This window comes from Typopeltis vanoorti, chromosome 6 (assembly GCF_054136105.1).
Source record: "Typopeltis vanoorti isolate ZY-2024b chromosome 6, IOZ_Tvanoo_1.0, whole genome shotgun sequence".
In the NCBI taxonomy this organism is placed as follows: domain Eukaryota; kingdom Metazoa; phylum Arthropoda; class Arachnida; order Uropygi; family Thelyphonidae; genus Typopeltis; species Typopeltis vanoorti.
The window spans coordinates 45070715-45087600 of record NC_143554.1 but is presented as its reverse complement, the minus strand read 5'-3'; the positions used below and the strand labels follow the sequence as shown (position 1 = coordinate 45087600).

General features: G+C 34.9%; 1 protein-coding gene across 4 annotated transcripts in view; it reads right to left on the bottom strand.

Annotated features, from left to right (window-relative positions):
* Positions 1 to 16886, bottom strand: part of LOC150105417 (sugar transporter SWEET1-like) — a 161261-nt gene that overhangs the window by 115304 nt on the left and 29071 nt on the right. For all 4 annotated transcript variants that reach the window (XM_090394790.1, XM_090394792.1, XM_090394793.1 and 1 more), the window contains exon 3: positions 3039 to 3162. In XM_090394790.1, the coding sequence (XP_090250916.1) occupies positions 3039 to 3162 (124 nt within the window). The remainder of the gene's footprint in view (positions 1 to 3038; positions 3163 to 16886) is intronic.

The window sequence follows — 16886 nt, the reverse complement described above, 5'->3', positions numbered from 1 at the left end:
GATGATAAGTACAATAATGGAAGAATCCCTGATAAGTATGGATTTTGAATATGTTAAAATCGATATATTAAAATGTAACAGAAAAGATGAAGAATGCAAATGTGGCAGTGATAATACAAATGTTTAAGACAGCTAAAGAAATTGCTGCTGAAAAATTGCAATTCTTAATTTAAGTACTAGAGAGAGAGCAGAAAAGAAGCAATGATAACCATAATTCCAAAGAAAGAATTTACCGAATGTGAAAATTGGAGGGACATTAACCTACTTGCAGCTCCTGCAAAACATGTTTGTGAATTACTTAGTTACTTGAAAGTAAACAAAATAACTTCAATGAAAAAAGGTCAACAGAAGCGCTAAGAAGTATAATAGGTCAGGCACAAAATTAACAGAACTAAGATGCAAATGAGTAGAATAATATAAAGTGGCAAGACTAACTATAGGAGTTTAATAACTGGATGCCAAAAACAGGAATTTTCTGAATGGCTAATGCAATTTTTTTTTAGTTTATTATTTTTATTTTTTTAACTTTTTTTTACCATAAAAAGACAGCTTGGGGCAGGTTAATTAGTTTTAGACATTATGTAGCTTACAATAATACAGTGCTAATTGCTTTAATGTTGTTTTTATATATATATATATATATATGTGTGTTAAGATCGTCTTCAGGAATGTAAAGATCAAAATGCAGAATTTTAACATTATTAATTTTTTTATCTCCATCTCAAATAATAGCAAGTCCACAAATTAATATAATGGCAATATACTCTTAGTTCTGGACTTTTCTGATGTTAGGTATATGCCTAATGTCCATATAAAAATCAGAAATAGCATCACTGAAACAAATCAGTTTTACAGATATTTTCAATAATGGATATCTGAACCAGTGATTTTCAGATTTTTCCAACATGCGGTTGAAAAAGTCTGAAAATATTAACTAGCAAAAATGCAAATAATAGTCATTTTGGAAATTTTTTTAGGTCACAGTTTTCGGAAAGGTTAGATCAATTTTGTCACAAGATTTTATGAAAGGGAAAGATTTGTATTACATGCTTATAATTTTTTTTAAAAGTTTGTCATTATAAACTCAAGGAACTATAGAAGTTTATCCATAGCAGGCTTTTACCAACACCCATATCCACCCACATTAGGACCTGAACTCATGACTTGTTCACTAATGATTCTCCCCTTATCCAACACATTCATCACCTTATCATAAAACATAAGAAGATTACTAAAACAAGTCTGCTATGGATGAGCTTCTATAGCTCCCTGAGTTTATAAAGTTTGTCTTTAAAAAAAAAAAAAAAATGATAAGCATGTAATACAATTCAAGTGATATTCTTTAACTCTGCAAAAGCATTCGATAGATTACCACATGATAGGTTGATGTACAAGCTGCAGAGGATAATGAATAGTATATTGGAGATGGATCGTAGATTGGCTTTCTAAATGATACCAGCAAGTCGTGTATGATGGAGCTGTGTCTCAGAAAAGGAAGGTGACCAGTGGCATGCCTCAGGGTTCTGTTTTTGGGCTCCTACTGGTTAACTTGTTTGTTAATGATATTTCTTGTGGATTGACTGGGAATTTTCAAATGTTTGCTAATAATGCAAAGTTAGATAGAATTATCAGGAGTAGTGCTGATGTTAATTCTCTACAGGAAGATTTGAATAGGCTTTTAGCTTGGATAAATGAGTGGGGGGGTTGCAGTTTTAATGTTAATAAATGCAAGGTGTTACACTTTGGGACACAGAGACATAATGCTACATACTGTATTAGTGGAGCTGTACTTCAGGATCTTGGAGAGATGGTGGACAGTGGACTGAAATTCTAGGGGTACATCCCATGTGTTGCAAAAACTGCACATTGTATTGCTGCTATGATAAAAAGTACATTGACATGTAGGGATAAGGAGGTTGTGGTGCATCTATATAAAGCATTAGTCAGACCACATATGGACTATTGTGCTCAGGTTTGGTCACCTAGTTTTCATTATGATGTGGAAACACTAGAGAGGGTCCAGAGACGAATAACCAAAGTGATATCAGGACTCTGGAGTGTTGGTTATGAAGAGTGTTTGAGAGAATGTGGATTACAGAGGTTGGTGGATAGGAGAAAAAGAGGAGATATGCTAGAGACCTTCAAGTTAGTTACAGAATTCTATCATATCGATACAGAAGAAATCATAAAAAGAGTGGATGTTAAGATGGGAAGAACGAGGGACCATTACTGAAAGTTGTATAGGGATATGAAGAAGGGAGTGAGGAGTGAATATTTTATGTGGAGAGTTGTTGGTGAGTGGAATACATTGCCTGCGTGCACTGTTAGTGCACGTAGTGTAAATAACTTCAAAGCTCATTACGATAGGCATGTTGCTGGTTAAGTAGGCCTCCCATGAAGAGTCTGTTGATTACATGGAGGTTAACCACCTTACCGCCCATTATGGATCAAATACGCATCCTCGTACACATCGTATCCATCATATATTTCAATGTAATATCAATGGTATTACAATTTTAATATGCACTTCGCATCCATGATAACCTGGACGTATATATATGTCTTGGCCGGTAGCGTGGTTAACAAATAATAATAATTTTCCCACACTGTACATATCCATCTCATCCATTTCACACATATTAGGAGGAGAGGGAGGATAGGAAACTTCTGTGTGTCAGGCTGAATGTTCAGAAACTTGGCTTTAGTAAGCTTAATTCTCTGTAGTCTGCATTCTGTGGCCAGTTTGCCACAAAATTCATGAAATTCCCGAGGATCCAGATCACCTCCAGCTGAAAAGCTTACAAGTTGACTTATAAATTTCTGAGTTACACAAGAGATTCAACCAAGAAACCTTTCACTAATCAAAGACATGTTCCAGATGGGTTATGGCACACTAACATTTAACACAATAGTATTGTATATAAAACTATACTACATACTATATCAATGAATTGCAAAATAATCATTAATTAGACTTTTTTTTTTTTAATTTTAAAGGAAACATGACATTTTAGCACTAATGATGATTTAGAACTTACTTTATTAAATGTAAAGATGTAATACCATATACAGTATGAAATTTGTAGGACAGTACCAACTGAATTGACAATGATCACTGCTTTATCCTGGGCGAGTAATCCATACTGTAACCAAAAGCCTGCACTAGAAGACCAAACATATAAGACAGAATATGTTTTTACCAGCAGTTCATATGAATTGAAAAACATGTCATGCAATTTTTGAACATCACCAAAGAAGGTGTATATGAGTTGAAAGTATAAATAATGCTGATAAAAATAAAATAATTAAAATACACAAGAAATAATTGTATTACAAGTATTAGGTTAAATCTAAAGTCTTATAATACTTGACACTTATTACCATGGGTAGGCCAAGAGTTAGATAATTCAAACTTTGTTCTGTTCTAAAACCAAGAATGGTACTTTTTAAATTCAATTTAGGCATCCATAAGCAGTGTGGTGGTGGTGGTGTTTACAGTGGGCAACGAAAAGCATCTCCCAGCTAGGTGACAGGCAAAAAATGACAGTTTGTTAGGTAATAGTGTTTTGTTTTTTAATCCCACAATGATCGACTTTATGGTAATCACAAACTTGAAGATTGTTCAACCTACAGCACCTTAGTACTATAGGATATTGATAAGAAAGAAGGCTATTAACATTGGTAGAAAAAAAACCTATAATCATAATTGAGGATATAATATTCAACTAAACACAGTTGCTTTGTATATCCCAAAATACCTTCGGTGTGTTTACATACTGAAGATATATTTTTACACAATTCTTTTAAGAAGACAGAGGAATTTTAAATGCACCAGATTATAACCAAATACTCTAACAATGGCTGCATCTCTTTAGATGCCACCATTTAGAATGTACATGCAACTGCATCTCTTAAATACAGTCACAACTAAAACAATAATGTTACTGGAAACCTGAGGGGAAAAAAAATTAATACAGTTGCAAATTCACAATTTTTCAAATTTTGGGAATAGATGTCACTACAAATTAAGATTCATGTGATGTGGTAGAGGTTAGGCATTTTCTTTGGTATATTTATGCATGAAAATGCAGAGTGCACCACTTAAATGCACAATGATCTTTACCAAGAAAAATATTAAATTATCTGTTAAAAGCAATTGTTGGGAGAGAGAATACAGGATCAAAGGTATGTATTGTATTGGCAGCACAAATATCTTCCATTTATATTTACATAATATATCATTACATAAAAAAACTATTAATAAATTTATGGAGAAATTATTCATATACAGGGTAGCCCACAAGTCACAAAGGGATTTAAACATTTAATAAATATTTTATTTATTAATTAATTATTTTTTTTTTTGTTATAATGAAACACAGAACATGTTTTTTTTTTTTTTTTTTTTTTTTTTTTTTTAATTAGTTATGATAAACTACATCAAGTTAATGCCTTCCATTTTTGGCTTCCCAAAGAGGGGGCCCTTTCTATGCCATGTTCCATGACAGCTGTTAATGTTTCTGGCTGAAGTGCTCTAATTTCTGCATGAATGTTTTCCTTCAGTTGTTTGACTGTCTGGGGCTTATTCACATATACCTTTTCCTTCAAGTAACTCCGTGGTCAGGAGCTGTCAGATCTGGAAAACATGATGGCAAATTAATTGCAGATCTTCGCTAAACTATTTACTTGCCAAAAATGTTGTTAATTTTCAAAATAAAATTGCATGATTTTGGTTCGTTGTTGGGTTGTAAACTTTTCCATGATTAATTTCTTAAATGTTCCTTAGAATACCTCAAAAAAAAAAAACAAAATGAAAATTAATAATCAAAAAGGTTATTCACATTTTAAATTCCTTTCATTTACTTAAGTGGGGGAATACCAACAACACAAAGACATTGCATACAAAGTGGCCACTCTTTAAACAAAAGATCTTTTAAAACAAAGGTCATCCAGGTGTGCAGCAACTAGATGACCTCTGTTTTAAAAGTGAAATACACATCCAATTGCAGCAGTTGGATGTGTATTTCACTGGTACTGACAATATTCATATGCCGACATACTAGATTGGCTACGAGTAGTTTTCTCTTATGTTTCTTTCCAGTTTAAGGGCAATGAGGACTGTTATTCTTTCTTTGCTCACCTTGGTTTCAGATGATTTTTCACTGGCCATTTGCAAACAAGAGACCACCACCTGGAAGAGCATGGTAATAGACTCAAAATTTTGTCACAGTTAGACATATCTTTTGCCATGCTCGGATGTCAAGTCAAACATTGCACAGCCAATGTTGTTTTGATTAAATCATTCAGCACTGATGAATGATTTAAATGAAACGGGGAAAAAAAAAATCCACATTTTTTTTTTTTTTTTTTTTTTTTCGAGAAAGAGTGGGCCTTTGTAAAATTTGACACAGTGAAATTTTATTACAAAAAAAATTTTCCGACATCGATTTTACAGAGGTCATAAATCATATAGAAAGAACAAAATTGTACATTACTGTATTTTAAAGGATATATGCTGATTATAAACTTGTAAAGGTAACTAACAAAATAAATGACAGAATTTGTTCATAAATTATAAAATATTATAAAGGTTAAAATTGTACATTACATTGATTTGATATTAAGACTGTTAAAAGTATTTCTGCCTCAAGTTAAGAGGATTAGACAAGATTATGTTAGCGACTTGATAGTGAACAAAGGGAAGGTCAAGCTCTCAGATGTGGAGATTTTGCTACCAAAACTGAAGGTCAAAACAACAGTGACGTCAGTTATTTACAGAAGATTCGTGGGTCTCCAACCCTAAAACAAGGAACTTCAGAATCATATAAAAGAGGTCTTGAGAACCTCTAAAACGGAAAGTTCATTGGCCTGCTCGGACTTCCACGATTTCGTTGAATGTGACCCCTAGGCACGGGGAAAACCAGGAGAGGCAGATTATTCTACGGAGATGTAACTTCAGTAACGGAACATGCCACTTGCAACCAGATACATGCCACCTACAGGAGATCCAAAACCGACGGTGAGCTATGCCACAATTCTTGGAAGAGGACTACACCAGGACGATAGCAGTCAGCAGGACCGCCACAAATCTTCAAAGCTGGTAGGACTAGGACTGTATATGTTTCTACGAATTTGTGAGTAGATTCTATTGTATCAACGTTAAGGTAGTGATTAGTGGCATCTCGTGGCTTGAAATCGTGGGGGTGCTGCAACTTTTGAAATATGCATACACACTGTAAGTACAGTATATACGTGTTTGGACAAAATATCAAAATTATGGTAAAAATTTTAAAAAAAATTAAACATGAAAAAACATTGTTTATTATTGATAAAATTATACAGTTTAGTATAATTCAAAATTACTTAAAAATAAAATCCATTATCATAACCCCAATAATGTTCTAAAATAAAAACTATAACAAATGTTATCTCTTTAATTGTAATGTCCAAATATTTATAGAGATGGAGTAAACGCGATAAGCACTACAAACACTCTACTACTAGCACAAACTGCATATAAACAACAGTGGAACTGCACGGTGGACAGTGCCGCATTACACTAAAAGCTTGCATCTCACTATGACATGCATATGCTTGCATGCGTAGCAATATGGCACTGTGGTAAACACAGTGCTGTTAGCATCCTTCGCTCTCCTAAGTGCTAAAAGATGGATTTTTATTATTTTTTACACAAAATAAGAGAATTGTATAGGATTGTTGATGATAAAATTAAACATTACAAGCAAATATAAATAACTGAATAAATATATTCATGTATCGAGAAAAATTGGGGGTGCTGCAGCTCTGCAGTGCCTATGCATGAGCTGCCCCCAGTAGTGATTAAGAATTGTATGTCCGCTGAACGTTATTTTATTAAATTAGTTGTATAAGTCGCTATAAGAAATAATTGAGACTGAGAATTAGCTAGTGTATATATTGAGAAGAATGTTAGCCAAAAATATAGATTGTAACAGCCAGTAATTGCCTATATTTTGTAGAGCAAGTTGTTTAAGCATTGTGAATAGCTGGTCTGTATAGTAAGGTTACGAATTGAACTTAAGATAGACATCAGAGTGAAATTGTTCGATTGTATATTAGATTATATAGTTGCTTAAGATAAAATAAACATGTTTTGTTTGCTTAAAACTATCGCCTGATCTCTGACCAATACACTGTCTCATAAAAATAACTGAACCTGTGTGCTTAAATTAGAGAAATTGCTACGACTAAGTATTTAAGTAATTATTTTAGAAAGTGATCTACTCTATAAGTGTTATAACTAATCTTCTTGTGCTATAAAATTAATTCAGAATGGCGCAGTTGAAAAACAATATAAATTTTTCTTTAGTTAGTGTGGGAGATAGTTAACTGTAACCGTGAGTTGCCTATTCCAGAGCGTTCTCACTAACAGTGCTAACACTTGTAGAAAGTATAAAGGATTGTAAGCGGGGATTAAGTTAATCGAATTAGATTAGAATAAGGTAAAGAGTACTTAACAGAGAGTTTGAGGTTAAAGTAGACTTAGGAAGGATAACGACAAAAGAAGAGTAAAAATAATACAAAGGCACAGCAGCCGACATAGATATTGAAGAAAATAACAAATAACAATGTTATTTAAAAATAGTGCAACCGACATTATTTTACAAAGTGTTCATAGCACATCCAGTTGCTTACCTTTTTTTGAAGACATGGGCCAGAAAATTAAGTGCTAAAATTATGGTCTTGAGTGTACCCACAAAACAGGCTTTTGACATGTTCTCTGGTTGAACCTCTTCTTTCTTGCTTGGATTAGTATTTCCTATAAACTAATCCATAAATGCACTGATTTGTTTTGATTAGTGACAATGCAATTACATGCTTTTTTTTTTTAAGCTATTTTTTCTGTGATAGCTTCTGTCCCAATTCCTTGACAAGAGTAACTTATTCTCTAACATGTCTTTCTGTTACTGAAATAAGAGTCAACAGGCTTCACTTCGCCAAAGTATTTTATTCAAAATTAATCCAGGCTAAGATTTTATTTTACCCACTATACAAGTATAATAAGTCAACTAAAAATCAAGAATATAATAAATTTAGTTTAATCCTTTATCCAAGTGTAAGCAAACAAAGTTTGCACCTGAAGTATCTTCAGGACTGAGGAACTAAGCTCTCTCATCACATCTTAGTATCTCCCATAATGCAAAGCACATCTCCATGCAGACATGTATAATGCTATGCATTAAGGGAAGGGCCACTAACTAGACCTGTTTTAACCTTTATTGAGGTCTCATCAGTGGGAGCCAGACCCAGAGGTGGTGATACTAAGGTGGAAGTAATGGAGAAGTCATATTTACTTATACGAGTTGCCAAAAGGTGTCTCACCTTATTATTAAATTACTCTGGATTAGAGAAAGATGTTGGAAGTTTTTTCCACTTGTTAGACTATAATAAATTTAGTTTAATCCTTTATCCAAGTGTAAGCAAACAAAGTTTCAACCTGAAGTATCTTCAGGACTGAGGCAACTCATTTTAGGATTCCCCTACCAATTTACATATTTGGTTTGATAATGAAGCACCACGTGACATCAACATCACATGCAGCTACTATAAATGGGCACACTCATCCTTCTGTATGTAATCAGTAAACATTTGCCAGTAATGGGGAAAAGTGGTGATGTAAGCCAATTTGACTGTGGGTGGATAGTTGGGGCCCAGAGGGCAGGTGCCAGTATTTCAGAAACTGCCACACTTGTTGGTTGTTTCCATACTACTGTATCAAGGGTGTATCAGGACTGGATTAACCATGAACAGACATCCAGCAGAAGGGTTCACATTGGTGTGAACCCTTCTGCTGGATGCCATCACCACACATTGGTCAGCCACTCATCGTTGATCCTAGAGGTGAGTGTCAGGTGTCACGACTGGTATCTCAGCAATTCCCATTTCCATATGCACCATGCGCCATACCTTGCATCACCTGGGATTCTGCAGCAGGAGCCCAAGGAGGGTATCCATGATGGCATAGCAAATGCCTTGCATGGGTCAAGGAATGTCGGCAATGGACCCCTCGACATATGGAAGAAGGTCATCTGGAGTAATGAGTCCTGTTCCTATTGCACTATGCTGATGACTGGGTTCACATTTGGCATAAACAGCATGAAGTCCTATCCCCTGGTTGCACAGTTAGGGTTCAACAGGCCAGTGGAGGTGGTGTTATGGTCTGGGGAGCTTTTTCCTGATACACCTTAGGTCTGTTGGTTATCATTCCACAAACACTGACTGGTGAATGCTACAGGGACCTGTAACATTCAATAACCTGTAGCCTACCATCTCCATCCATACCTGGACCACAGTGCAACGTTCAACAAAATAGTGCACCTTGTCATTGGGCTCGTACAACTACTGAGTGGTTGGAGGAACGTGTCAATGAATTCGCCACATTGCCTTACCTAACTGAATATGCTAGAATAGGGTGTGAGAAAAGTCTACCATCACCCCAAAATCCTGAATCTCATTTACAGTAGAATCTCGCTAATCCGAACCCTCCAGTAATCCGAACTGTGGTTTGAAAAAAAAAAAAAAGTTTTATTTATTATGTATTATTATTTTGTGTGCTATTATTTTTATTTAATAATTATTATTTTAACTATTATTATTTATTTTATTATTATTACAGTACAGTATATATTTTTTTCATACTGTCGATTGTATGGTTACACTGCAGGCCTATTTTGATTTATTGTGTGTTCACATTTGCTTTTTTACACTGTACAGTACGTAATGTATTGTCGGCATGAATCACCGCTGTCGAGCGTCATGGAAAAAAATGTGGCCTTCTAGAATTTACGAAGATAACTACAGTGATACACAAAAAGCGGATATTCAAAACGGGCATAATTTGGTTAAAAATATAAATCCAAATGTTGAAATTTCACAAACAGATGTTATGGAATGGATTACGGGTAGAACCGAAAGTGAATTCAAAATCAAATCAGATGCTTAAATTATAAATATGACGCTACAGAATGAATTAGCAGACGATGATGACAATAAAGAATTCGAAGGAAAAAAAAAAGTAAAACACGAAGAAGCAGTTGACAGTTTTAATATGTGTATAGAATGGGCTAAGCAGAATGATACACCATTCTACAAAATTTTATTGCTAATGCAGCCAGAGAAGAAGCATTCAAAAAAAGTTTAGCTTCCAAGAAGCAGAAGAAAATCAGTGACTTTTTTAAAAAGAAATAAAAAAAAACTTTTTTGTGTTATTTTGTGAAACTTTTTGTGTGTGTTGTATACAAGAAAGTGATATTTTTATGCAAATTAAGTTATGTACTGAACTATGCAATTTTATTAAATCAGAATCCTCAACAATACAGGTAAATACGAACTAAATATTTTACTAAAATAAACTTGCATACTGTATTATTTTTTTAAGTTTTATATTACAGTACAGTAGCATTTTTTCTATCAGTTAATTCATTTATTTACGAAATTAAATTGATGTACCATTAGAATCTGATTATTTTTGTCTTAAACGCTAGTTATTGTTGCCTCTTGTGGGGAAATTCGCTAACCCGAACTTTTTGCTAATCTGAACGAGCGCGGTTTTCATTAGTTTGGATTAGCGAGATACCACTGTATTTCCTGAAGTACAGCTCCACCAATACAGTATGTAGCCTTATATCTCTGCACTTCATAGTGTAACACCTTGCATTTATTAATTTTAAAACTACAACCCCTACTTATCTGTCCGAGCAAAAAAAAGTATATTCAAATCATCCTGTAGAGAATTAACATCAGTAATACTCCTGATAATTCTACCTAACTTTGCATCAAGAGCCTCTGTAGATCAGTCGGCACAAACAAAGCCCTTTGGTTGGAAAGACCTGGGTTCAATTCCCATCTGTGATGTAAGGAACCTTGATCTGGTCTCTTTCAACTAAAGGTGAATTAGCTGGTCTCATACAGTGGTAGAAGGTTTTTTTCACCCAGAAACTCGGGTTTTTCATCCCTCAGAACAGACAAACCAGCCCTGTGAAGACATGGATCTACAGTCATGAATACTTGACCTCCGGGGATGCAGCAGAGGAGTGATGAGCCAGTTGCATTAATTCATCGTAACTCCCCCCCCCTCGCATTAAGGGACTTTACCCATCCTAAAGAACAGATGAGAAGGTAAGGAACTTTGCATCATTAGCAAACATTTGAAGATCCTCAGTCAATCCACCTTAAATATCATTAACAAATAAGCTAAACAGCAGGGTCCCAAGAACAGAATCTTGAGGCATGCTACTAGTCACCTTCCATTTCTGAGAATGCTGCTCCATCATACACAACTTGCTGGTATCATTCAGAAAGCCAATATTCAATCTAACAACCAACCAATCTGTTATCCAATCCCATCTTGTGAAGCAACTTATACACCAATCTGTCATGTGGTAATTTATCAAATGCCTTTGAAAAATCCAAGAAAATCACTGATGAATCTCCCTTATAAAATGTAAGCAGATTGCTAAAACAAGACCTGCCCTTCACAAACCCATGCTGACCATCATAGAGAATCTTATGTCGATCAACTGAATCCTGTATTTTGCTATTTCTAACCACTTTTTTCAACACTGATCACAACTTCAATATACAGGCCAGTTACACAGTTCTAGAACAGAGTAACCATGTTTGTAGAGCGGTACTATTTTGCCTTCTTTCCACTCCTTAGGAATTTCCCCACTGCAAGACTTTTAATAACCAGGTCAAGAGCATGGTAAACTCTTTTGCACATTCTTTCAAATTCCCACAGCCTTATTAACATCTAACCCAAACAACACTTGATATATCTTAGATTCTTCCACCTTTAATTCTCCTAATAAGCTTGCCTCCTTAGATTCTACATATTGCATAGCATCATTCACACCACTATGATACACATTGATGTAGTGTTCATTAAATAATTCCACTACATCATTTGCTATGGTTACCCTGCTATCATAACTATCCACCAGTGTCAACCTGCCATAATTTTTTCCCTCTTGCTTGTCACATAACAGAAAAATTCCCTTGGATTATATTTGACCTGACTGGCCATTCTCCTCTCATATTATACTTTTTCTTTATAAAGTTAAATTAAATTAAAAGCCAAATTCAATAACCAATTTACTGACTTCAAAAACTTATATGCCAAGTAGTAGAACAGCATCAAAATGATATGAAATGTAAAGAATTTGCATCGATTACTATTGACATCATTAAATAAAAATTAATTAAGGAAATTAAAGACTTCAGTAGCAAGTCTTTTTCTAGATGTTCCTTCAGATATTTCAAATGTGGAGTAACTCATCCATTATATAAGATGCATACATACAATTGGAAGAAGCATTTGTTTACACAATTCTCTCAAACTCAGCTGCAGTGTACTTGGATAGATGAGTGAAATGAACAAGTTACATTATTATTATTATTACATGATACCTCCAAAGAGTCCAAAGACTCTTTGGAGGTATCATGAAGACTATAATTAGTAAGCAGACAAGTGGAACTAAAGTAGCATGTGATATGCTTATTCTGTTATTAGATGTTCTCTTTGCTGCTAAAATTGAATTGGACAAGTGCACACACACCTTTTACCACAATACATACTATGGGTGAGTAATTTTTTTTTTTTGTGACCAGTAGATTTAATTGCTATTTCTGGAGCCCTGTATATACTACCCAGAGAAAGTTGGCTAGTGGCATAATGATGTTGAGACAGCCAATCTATTTCAAGTTTGAAGAAATGTCGAGAAAAAGTAATTCTCCTTGTGGTTCTTTTTCAAAAGTAAATTTAATTATAGGATGCAGACGACAGATTTATTTTTCTAAGAAAAACTTGTAATTCTGCATATTTCCAAACAGTAAAAATGTTCTCAATGTAATACATCCAGTGGTTTTGAATTTACAGAAATTTATACTTTTTCTTTCAAATGATCTAAATAATAGATAGCCAGAATTGGAGATAAAGGGGGGGGGGACTTATGGAAGTTCCTTCTATTTGTTTACAGCCTCTTTTTAGGTGAAATTTCCTGAATTTAGAACAAATTTGAAGAAATCTATAATTCAGCTAATAAAATCAAGAAATAAATATTCCATGGTATTGGTAAGAGATACGCTTATGAACAGGGGGACGATATTAAAACTTGCCATGATATCAGAAGCATCGGGTTTTATATCTTCAATTTTAAAGAGAAATTCTGCAGCATTTTTGATATAAGTCTGAATGATCTGCGAGAAAAAAGAACATTAAAAAAACTTGGCTATTTTTAAATAGTGCTTCTGAGAGAATCGACAACTGGTCTTAAAGAGCAATCAGTAGTCTTAGACCACAAATCCTAAGTGGTCCAGCAAAGCATGTCCCGAGTTTTTTTTATTATTATTATTAATAGTTCTTTGATTAAATGAAGTGACATTATCAAGGATTTTATTGCATTTATTAAGTTTGTCTTTTGGTGGAATTCCTGCCAATAATATTGGTGCATAAGTATTGCACTCACATAAAAGAATATTAATTTTTTGACTGTATGCTTTGAAGTCAATAACTATGTTGGGACTAATTTTTTTTCAGTTCTAGTATACTGTGATTTAAAAAAAAATAATAATAATAAAAAAACATCCCAATATACTTAAAAAGGCAACCAGTCAAAGAGATCGAAAAGCGGAAAAATATCAGCATAAATGCCGATATTTTGCAAACTAATTACTTATTTGCTATGCACTTGGTCAACCAGGCTAGCCTAGCTCTTTTGATTTAAGTTCCTAAGATGTCTATGTATTTTAGATAGATGGTAGACAGTTTTTGCTGCCCAGTTTGAAACTGCCCGCCATCTTGCTTCATTCAGTCTGAAGGGCTTGAATAACCACTATGGTTACTCTTCAGAGGAGGACTCCTGGCTTATCTAACATTCAGCCTGCCCACCATACCAATGTACTGTAAAAATTTGATGTTGCTAAAATAAATTATCTAAAAACATTGACTTTTTACAGTAGGAATTCACCAAAATTTCCTTGTAAAAATGTATATTTTAACCATCTATGTAAAGCTATTTGTATAAAGAGCAAAATAAGCCCAAAAGGAATTGACTCACTCATTGTTTAAAAAGGAAAGTAGAAGTATTGAAACCAAGAGCATCACCCGAAATTCGGCACGTCTTTTGAAAATTGTTCGCAAGATTTGTCACAGGTGACCTTCAAGGTCAATATTGAAAGGGCATGGTGCGAATCATGATTGTCGGCGAATATTCAAGAAATATCATCCATGGTTCGCAAAACTACTCACAAGACTCGCACAGGTTTGGAGATGAGAAGGGCTTCCTTTTCTTCATCCTGAGTGATCCATCCACGAGAGATCGAGGACCCGAGGTGCCGTAAGTTCCAGTGGGGTAGGCTGAGAGACCTGTCCACTGATAGTCGTTCCAGTCACAGCCAAAGATATCCGGAGGCAATAAGTTAAGGAGAAATCTTGCCGTATTGGTCCTGAAATCGAGTCAGTGCATGACCTGACCTACGCAGAGATCCTTCGCCGGGCAGTTCAAGGCGCTGGAAAAGCCTACCCTATATCCCGCCAGTTGCCGTGACTATTCACTGGCGCCTTGTAACGCTTTGAGAAGACTTCCAAAACACGAATGGAGGAGAGAACCCCCCCCCCCCAAGCGCCGGAATAAGGAAAAGGACGGAAGACACATGCAAGATAAGAAGAGACCCATGTGAGTCTATTTATTCATAATTTGTTTGTGATTTAAGAAAGAATTCCCTATCGAACTGTTAAATTGTCTAGTTTAAGGAGACAGTATTTAGAGTGTTAACATTTCTCATAAAAGTGTATAATCGCTAATGAGTGAAACATGAGCGCAGTTAATTTCCCTGGAAGAAAATATTGAGCTATTGAAATTTCTTTGATTGATTATATGTGTACTTATGATTTAATTTTATGATAGAGTATGTTCCTGATATCATACTATTGGAATGTTTGAAACTCAATGAGGTGGATTGTATAAATATTATTGCCTAGATTATGATTAAGTACTTGAAAGGAATGAGATTCTGAGATATATATTTGTATACATGTATGTTGTATTTTGATAGAGACTAAATTAGGAATGTCAAGCTCACCTAACGAATTCATGTTATGTGTATAACTTCCTGATAGTTGTAATATAAAGTATGCTGTTTGAAAGTCTAACAAAGTGCGAAATATTATACTAGAAACCAAGTTGAGTGATTGAGAAAGACTAAGAATTACCTTTCATAAATGAATCTTGTGATTTCATTTGATATGTATAATTATATGACCAGAAATTAAACTTGTTGTTATTGTTGATAAAAATAGTTGTCCGATTCAATCTTTTTTGCAATGCACTGATCCTAAAAACACTATTCGGACCTGATAGCAGAAACCCAAATGATTAGGAGTGGTTTAAGAGTAAATTTTGCCATGACTGCAAAACCTTGGCTAAAATAGGATATTAGTGATTATTTGATCTACTAGGGTATAAAAACTTTATTTTGCCTATAGGGGAATTTCAGAGGCACAGTCTTTAATCAAATAAATATCTGGAGATCCCAGCCAAGAAAAAATATACTTAAGGTAGAACAATAAGAAAAGAAAATACAAAAAGAATATTAAGTTAAAGAAATATATATATGATAAGAGATAAAGATATATATATATATTTAAATGATATATAAATAAATAAAAGGTGTTTATTAAACAGAAAAGATAACTTTAGTTTACAAGGGTGCAGCAATCGACATTTGTTACAGTACTATAGGTTCAGAACCTATTGTAGGCAGGATTCTCACAGAACACAAATTTGGAAAAAGGAATGGAAAACAATATGGTCATATAGGAATTTCAAAATCATTAAATTTTGCCTAAAAAGCATGATACTTCCTTCAATGTACCAAGTTCTATCAGCCCTTGAAAACCTAAGTGAGTGATTTTCATGCTAGAACATGCCTCTCTGAGGACTGGGGCAGTTGGGCTGGAGTCCAAAAAAGCAGGATGGCACTGCACTGAGAATGGGTCCTAGGAAACTATTCTTGTGATGGAACAGTTGACCTGGATCAGTGTTGGGCCTGCTCATGGAATGTTTCATCTACACAGCATGCTAGATGTCTCATCTGGTGTGAACGTTTTTGCTGGCAACTAGCAGCTGACTCAGAATGGGAACAGTGGAATTCTGTTGTATAATTAAAACAAAGCAATGAATTAGCTATTGGAAGGTGTTGAATGCAATATGATTTCTGCCAAGTGCTCTGTTAACATCAAAGTGAAGAAATTCAATCAAGTGGGGGAAAATGGTGCGAGTGTGTATGTATGTGCAAGCATGCATGTATTTATTCATTCTTCTGGCCAGTTTGCAGGATGAAAATCCGAGTTTCCAGAAGGAAATCCTGGCACTCCATGAGAGGTTGATGATTGTAACCAACTCTCTCTTCCTGAAATTTAGTAACCTTCACTGCATGACATGATGGGTCTGAGGCGCCAAACAAGTGAGTGTGGAATGTAGGTGCATCCTCTCATGATGGAATGTGGGAACCCTGCAGCTGAAGATGACAAAGGGGAGAGCCTTCTCATCTGTACCATCCCTGGACTCAGGTAGTGGCTGTCACATCTGTCTCACTGATACTCATCAAGCTAATGTCACACAAATTACATCAGCTACAACCTGTCAGAATGCTAGTGCACCTGATTCCGCTGTCTTTGCAACATTCATCTGTTCAGAGTATTCGCAGCCTTTCACCACTGTTAAGACCTTCAAGGAGTTTACTGTTATGTGCTGAGCACTCTGCTGCAGCTTCTGTTGCTATGTTGGCTCATTCAGGAAAACAAGTATGTACACGTACTGGCCATTGAATTAGAAACTTTTATTTAA